At 45.4% G+C, this 7,697-nt stretch overlaps 1 protein-coding gene across 3 annotated transcripts in view; it reads right to left on the bottom strand.

Annotated features, from left to right (window-relative positions):
* Positions 1-1,009: 1,009 nt before the first annotated feature.
* The window catches only part of Cab39l (calcium binding protein 39 like), a 108,945-nt gene continuing 102,257 nt past the window's right edge, over positions 1,010-7,697 (bottom strand). For all 3 annotated transcript variants that reach the window (XM_031362927.1, XM_031362926.1, XM_031362928.1), the window contains one exon: positions 1,010-3,003. In XM_031362927.1, coding sequence (XP_031218787.1) covers positions 2,824-3,003 — 180 coding nt within the window. In that variant the 3' untranslated portion in view covers positions 1,010-2,823. The remainder of the gene's footprint in view (positions 3,004-7,697) is intronic.

The following is a 7,697-nucleotide window of genomic DNA, read 5'->3' as shown; positions in this document are numbered from 1 at the left end:
GCCTCAAACTCAGAAATCCACCTGCCTCTGCCTCCCAAGTGCTGGGATTAAAGGCGTATGCCACCACCGCCCAAGATGGTAGTTTTTCACACCACATGTGCAGGTAAGCAGAAAACGAACCCTGTAAAACGCTAACTGCCTCTAATACTATAAACTAGTGTATTCTGTAAGTGAAGCATCCTTTGTCCTACTAAACCACCTCAGGGTGGAGAGCATTAGGGAGGAGGAAGGGGACCTGCAGGACGGGGTGGGGTGGGAGGTCAGCTGCGGTGGAGTTGACTTCTCTTTCCAGGTGCTGCTGTGGTCTTGGTAGTTGTGTGTGACATGCAAGGCTCACTGCAGCCAGCAGCACGGCTAGTGATGGAGGCTCGGAGATGCTCACACATCTTTCCCCAGAGGCACCACAGGATGAGAAATGTCTGAGGCAGGGAGTCAAGAACATTTACAAGGGGTGTATGCTGCTTCCCAGCCTTTTCTCTAAGAGCAGCCCTAACTTTGGGCAGATGCCTGGCTTTAGCCAAGAGCCTCATCCTCATCCAAGAACATTGTGATCTCAGTGATCTCCCCACTGGCCACATTCCAGGACCCCGCCAGTGGGAGCCTCCCAGGTCTCAGTAGAACTCCACATAGCTCCCAAGGCCATGCATGGCCTTGCTCAGGTCATAACCCTGACAATGCATAGAACAGAAGACAGACTGGGCCTCAGGTCACTCTGGGTGTCAATCTGGTGTGTCCCACCCTAGATCTGGGACATTTTTCTTACAACCTTCATGCCTGTGTTTATGGGAATGCCCCCTAACTGTGAGGCAGCAACAGTGGGACTTAGTGCCTGCTGGCTAGTGCTTGGCCCTGGGATATGGAAAGGGCCTCCTGCTGCAGTGCACAGGATACACAGGGTGGTGGCACTGGGGTCTCAGTGTGGCCTTGGGGGCCTCCTGGCCTGTGGCCTTTCCTGTTTCAGGACATGAACCCAACTGCACATGTAAAGGAAGAGGAATGAGACCAAGAGTATGTGGTACTTTTTATTTGGTCTTTAAACTGTGCTTCTTATTAAATATGACCTTTTCCACATTCAAGTCTCACAGTACTTACAGTGATTTCTATGTAAACACACTGTGATGGTGAGCTCCATGTGTCCCCTTCGATGTGAATAACTTATAAACTCACAGCAACACGCCAGCTACCTCATTTACTGCATCTCAGACTCAGCTATAGCTCTCTGTTCAGCAGGTACACAGTCAGGATAAAAGGATGCTGGGAAAGAGCCAATTCAAACCCAGAGAAAGTAAGTGTTTTTAACTGAAATAAAATTAAACATGGCCTTGCCTGTGTCCCATGATGCTATGGAAACACATTAAAAGTTTTTTTTTAATCTCTTTTAATCAAATAAGCAAATCTAGAAAGGTCAAACTCTAAGGGGCTCTATACTATCAGAGAATATTATAAAAATAATCTGACTTCTATGACTGAAGAATTCAGGACACTGGTGGGGTGCATGGGAGCAAAACACTTGAACCCCAGCCAAGAAGCAAGGTGCCCTGCCAGTGACTTCACTGGGTGGGAAACCCACTAAAGGCATTTATCCTGGAGAACACACTTCCCTTCCTGTCTCTGGATGGAGACATATGTGCCCAAGGCAAGGAAGACAGCAGTCAAGTGCCATGAGAATCCAGGGCATGAAGAGCTGACAAGCCATTGTAGCTTTAGTGCCTGGGAAATGTCTCTTTAAAATTCCATTTTAGATGTCTGAGGTCTGAAAACAAACCATGGCCTTTAAAAAAAATTCTTTTTCTTTCTGTCCCTGTTAAGGGGACACAAATGAACACCTTAGTTATTCTAGTATGAAAGAGAGTACTTGGAACCAACAATTTTAGACTTTCTAGCTTCTCACTGAAGACACTGATAGACGGCTACAGAATAACAGGTTATTACAGAACAAACTGGACAAGAGAGAACCTTTGGTCATCTGAGACATTTTTTATGCATGACTCACTTTCCCCTCTACTGATGAAGTATATCATGACCCCTAGCCTCATGGATTGTACCTACTGTGATCTCACCTCTCAAAACAGTCACCATGAGCATTGTTTCCATACCAACAGCTACTAGTGAAGTACCCTCACCTCATTGACCTTCCCGAGGTGTCAACAGAGCAGTGGTCATTACAGCCACCTGTAATGGTCTGCAGTTCTCCTCTGAGAGTCACAGCCCACACACGGGTGTTCTCTGTCCCTGTAACCTCTATTGATCTCACTTGGCCTTCAGCTGTTCCCAGAGTAGCCTCAAAAGTTGGAATGGACATGGGCCAGGGGTCAGATTTGGGATACAATGAGGAGGAAACTGAGCTGGGAGCTGGGAGCTGGGCACCTGCTCCACTTATATACGTCAGAAACCACTTACTAACTAAGAGGCAGCAGGGAGGAAAGTGCACACTGAGCAGACAATGCAGTCCTGTCTCCCGTCTCTTCAGTGTCTGAAAAAGCCTGTCTAAATGAACAAAAACTGATGGGTCCCCTCCCACTGACTGTTCAAGAGACACTTGTGTTCCTTGACTTGATGTCCTGGGTGACCCAGGGTCCAGCTCTGGATTTACACTGCTTTTGATCAATGTTTAATGGTTGATTCCATAAGCAATCACAGACTTGATTAAAATGAATATATTATTTGGTTGATTTTTTTCCACTCAAATGGTTATATTTCATCTACCTTGAACAATCAATTGAGAAAGACGGGACCTCCAAGCCTTCCCAAGAACAGAGACTTTGAAACAACACTGTCCACACTGGGCAAGGGAGACAAACGGCTATCAGGGCAGGACCATCTTCATGGGGCTGCTTTCTTCAGGTCTCGAATCTGTTTAATCAGGTAGTTCTTCTCGTCAGCGAACTGCTCGTCATCTGTCCTTTCTTTCTGGAAGCTGCTCAGAAACTCAATGAGTTTGGGCTGATTTTTTAACAGAATCTCCACGATAGGCTGCGTTTTGTGAGGGCTGGCCACAAACACCTAGAACAGAGGTAAACATTTGACCAGTGCATTTCTGAAATGATTCACAAACAAATGATAGGAATGTGCTATGTTAATCCTTGCTGATTCAGTTCTCTCTGTAACCAGTCTTCCTTGGGGAGCCGGATCCCTCAGCAGGGCCTAAGCAGCACAGCCTTCCCCGAGCACACTCGTGAAGGAACAGCCTTTAGCACTGCTACCCACAATCACCCCATCCTCAGAAGGCCAGGAGCCCACACAGGCCAGAGAGAGGGTCCCTAGATTCCCACCCAGCAGGTCCATAACCATAAGGCAACAAGAGTCTGGCCTTGGCTTCCTGGCTATGCTGTACCTTAAGCTCCTAATAGTCACTGGAATAAGGAGAACACAGGGTGGCTAGTAAACAGCTGGGGAAGAGTGCAAATGAAATACATGAAATGGCACTCAGGCAGACAAACCGAGGTTGTAATGCCCACATTCAGAGGAAAGCTCCAAACAGCAAGCTAACCTCACACATTAAGGAACTGGGAAAAGCAGCAAGTCAGAGCAATAAGCAAATGGAGCAGAGACAGAGGAGTTCCCATGGAGAATGACTAAAGCCAGAAACAGACTCTTGGGATGAAGTGCCTAATGAGCTCTGGGTGGAGTGGCAGAGACTTGGACTAAAGTGGAGCACTGCTAACACTCAAGTGGTGCTGCAATTGTAATGTACCAATCCCATCTCCATGCCGCACAGGCGGCTGCACCCATAGCAGGCAAGACAGCAAGGCTAGCCCTCAGTTCTATCTGCTTTTCACCCGGGCTCTGACTCCAGAACGTGGAAAGACACTTGCCTATATTTAGGATGGGTCTTTGAATTTCAGCTAACCTAATCCAGGCAGGCCCTCACTTACATGTCAAGAACCTTGCCTCTTCAATTATTTAGGTCCTGTCAAGTGGACAATATTAATCACCACAGACAACTAAGAAAAATGGTAAATTTCTCAAGAAATAGAAAGCCTATTGTAAGAGATCAAATTAGTAACCAAAACCCACAATAAAAAGAAGCCCAGGCCAGCTGACTTTTGCTGGTAAGTTTCTACCTAACATTTAAAGAAAAATGAACAATAGTATTTCTCAATTTCTTCAAAGAACTATTCCTAGCCCATTCTAATGCCAGCAATACCTTGACACCAAAGCCAGATTAAACAATGAGAGAGCTCTCAAAGCATGATATCCCTTATGAATGAAAGGCCAACTCCTTAAGAAAACATCAGCAAAGTAAGTCACACTACATATTAACAGGGTTATATACCATGAGCAACTGGGACTTACATCCACATAAGACACCAGCGAATTGTCAAATTACTGTTTTCCCCATACAGATGCACTGACATGCTACCCCTTAGCACCCAAGGGTGTCACTTTCTATGGAAACATGGAACCTCAGATATGGAAATATACAGGCATGCAGAGAGGGGTGTCAAAGGCAGTCAGGAAATGGAGTGATATGTCTACAAGGAAGGACTGCTGACAGGACAGAAAGATTCTCCTTCCTTGAGGCCCTCTAAAGAACCAGCTCTATTGACACCTTATCGTTGGCCTTTTGGTTTGCTGCTCTGGGAGAGAATACCCTTTTGCTCTTTCTAGCCCTCTGTGGGACCCTGCCATAGCCCTAGGAAGCTAATGTCACAGTGAGTGAATGCAGGAAAAGCACATGGTCATCTCAATTATTTTACAATTTGACAAACTTCAATTCCTAGGTAAAAAGCATCCACGAGACAACTGGAATTCTATATACAAAAGAATGAAGCTGGGTCCTCACCTCACACCCTACACAAACATCACTGAAAATGAACCAAAGGCTAAAATAGAAGAGCTACTAAGACATCCAGAGAAAAGTACAGAGGATAAACTCATAACCTTGCCAAAAATACCAGTAACAAAAGCAGTCAGATGAGCTTCACTAATGGTTAATGCTTCTCTATAAAAGACAGTGTTTGAAGGGTGGGAGAAAATATCTCTAAGTCATGGATCTGACTGATCTCAGATCTAGACTATGTAAAGAGCTCCTACAACTAAACAACAAAGCCTGATTATCCAGGATGCAAAAGATTTGGGTAGCACTTTCTTCAAACAGGAATAAAAGTGATCACTAATACACACACACACACACACACACACACACACACACACACACACACATATTACCCTTAGGGCAATGCAGATCACAAAATGTAAAACAGAAAATAACACTCCAAGGAGCACAAGGAGACACTCCAAGCTGGAATACACCGTGGTGCAGTGGCTGTAGAAAAGGCTGGCATCTCCTTGGTAGGTAAAGCAGTGAGTGACAAAAACTCCTGCCCAACATAGGGAAAAGTTTTGTTGAAACAAACAGCTGTGTTCTGGTGTCCACAGCAAGAGCAGTGACCAGTGTTAACTGCCCAAATAGCCACTAACTGATGAGTGACACAGTCTGACATGGCCATTACAAGGAGCAAGGTACTGACCCAGTTACACCATGGATTTGACTGCATTTATACAAGCATGCAGATCCTCAGAGTGAAAAGCAGATGGTGGCTGCCAGGTGCTCATGGGAAGGGAATGGAGAGAGACTGCTTAGGGCAGAGGGTTTCCTTCTGGGGTGCAGTGATGTGCTGACATAACCCCTAGGTGACAACACTGAACTGCTGTTAAAATGGCCACTATGTGAAGTTTTATAGACATGGCTTTTGTTACAATAAACTAAAATAGTTACTTACAAAAAAGGTCCTCCAGGTTTGTGTACACATTAAACAAATGCCTGCTGCTCACAGGATGCCTAAGAGTATGCTAGGAATCACCACATTCTGGCCTTTTCTGGTTGGTGTTTGTTTCTAAGAGAGTTGCTAAAGTTCTAATTACAAATTGCCTGGCATTTTGTGGTAAGGACATAAATAACTCAGAAGAAAGACTAGCTACATTAGGCAAACCAAGCTCCTTCAGAAGCCTAGCAGTTTTCAGGCAGGCATGCTGGACGACCTCCAAAGCCCACACCCTGTACTAAAACCTAGCAAAAATGTTGAGGTTGTTTGCAAGCTTTAACATTTTCCCTTAGTTTTCTGCCCCTGGCTCCAAGCCCTCTTTCAGGAGGCAGTTGTTCATTAGACTTTCGTACTGACCCCGACTGTCTGAGGACTTACTGGCTAGGTGGGAGGAGACTTCACAGTGGACCTCACTGCTCACTGATGTGCACAGAACATGCTATTTTCAAAGTACCTCTAAACAGAGGCAAACACATGAAAACAGCCTGTAGCTTTCTGAAGTGCTGTCTTTCTTACTTCCTACATCCCTCAGTTTATGTAAGAGCTCTCAGAAATATATGGCGTCTTCAAGCACAGACAAAAAGACAGTAGCTACATCCAAATATTTTTAATTCAGGAAACAAAATATTTTGTTTTCCATTTTAAACCTGAATGCTTTTTTTTTTAATGAAAATTAAATCTTGCATACGTCTTCACTGACTTCATCCAAATTCTTTTTACCAGGAAGGATTTGAGGTCATGAGGCACACAGGACTTGCTCCAGCTTTGTTATCTGCTAGAATACTTTGCGCATGCGCATGTGACATGGAGTTGCCCATGTATAGTCCATACCATAAAAGTATAAATTAAGTAACTATTCCTACTCTCTCTCTCTCTCTCTCTCTCTCTCTCTCTCTCTCTCTCTCTCTCTCTCTCTCTCTCTCACCCCACGACCATCAACTGAAACCTCAGAGACAGCTAGCTGGCTTCTGTTAAAGAATGACCAATGACTGGCCAGGCTCAACAAGGGAGGTGCCATGCCACAGCTGACTAGGCTTTTTGAATACCAATGCAGATAGCAAGTGTGGCAGAGGCTAGCCAGCAGGCTGCAAGTTGAGGTTCCCAGAACCACTTGCAACACTGCTTTGATTGCTCTGACATGTGACACAGGTGAGAAAGCTGGGTAGCAATATGTGAAAAAGCATGTACATTTAGCTCCTGTGAGGGCAGGACACTTGTGAGGCTCTGGGCTACATCCCAGCACCACAATAAATATGAAATCAATCCTCTAAACTCCTCCACTCAGACATGACTGCGAATAATGCTCATGCAATCTTCCACCTTAAAGAAAACTGAGCTTGAACTTTTTACACCCTGGTCTATATTCTCTCCTCTCCCTCTCCTCCCTCTCTCTCCCACTTCGCCTCTCCTCTCCCCCCTTATCCCCTGCCCCTCATCAGGGTTTGAACCTAGGGCCTCACACATTACAGTTAAGCACTCTACCACTGAGTCATAGTCCAGCCCTCTTATGCTTTTTGGGACTACTTTGCTCAGGCTGCCCCTGAAACCACTGTATAGCCTAGGCAGGTCTTGAACTAACTGATCTTCCTGGCCAGCTTCTGGAGGAGCTGACACTACAGGCCATTATAGACCTTTACACAGATTCTTTGTATATTAGGAACTGGTCTCCACTTGAGCAACAGTTAGGGCAGACTCCTGGGAACTGGCTAGCTAGTTTATATCTGCTATGTCCTCTCATCATTACAGGTCTGAAGGAAAGACTGCTTGCTGTGCTCTTAGGTAAGCCTTAGAGTACAGGAGCCCAGCCAGCTACAGGCTGGTACTGCCTGTGCCATGTTGCATGAGGCATATCATGCCTTGGTTTAAATTGTTTGCTCTTAACCATAGATAAGAGCAGGGAGAGGGACAGGTATGCTCACAACATTCCTC

This window comes from Mastomys coucha, unplaced genomic scaffold (assembly GCF_008632895.1).
Source record: "Mastomys coucha isolate ucsf_1 unplaced genomic scaffold, UCSF_Mcou_1 pScaffold9, whole genome shotgun sequence".
In the NCBI taxonomy this organism is placed as follows: domain Eukaryota; kingdom Metazoa; phylum Chordata; class Mammalia; order Rodentia; family Muridae; genus Mastomys; species Mastomys coucha.
This window is presented reverse-complemented; position numbering and strand designations above follow the sequence as displayed.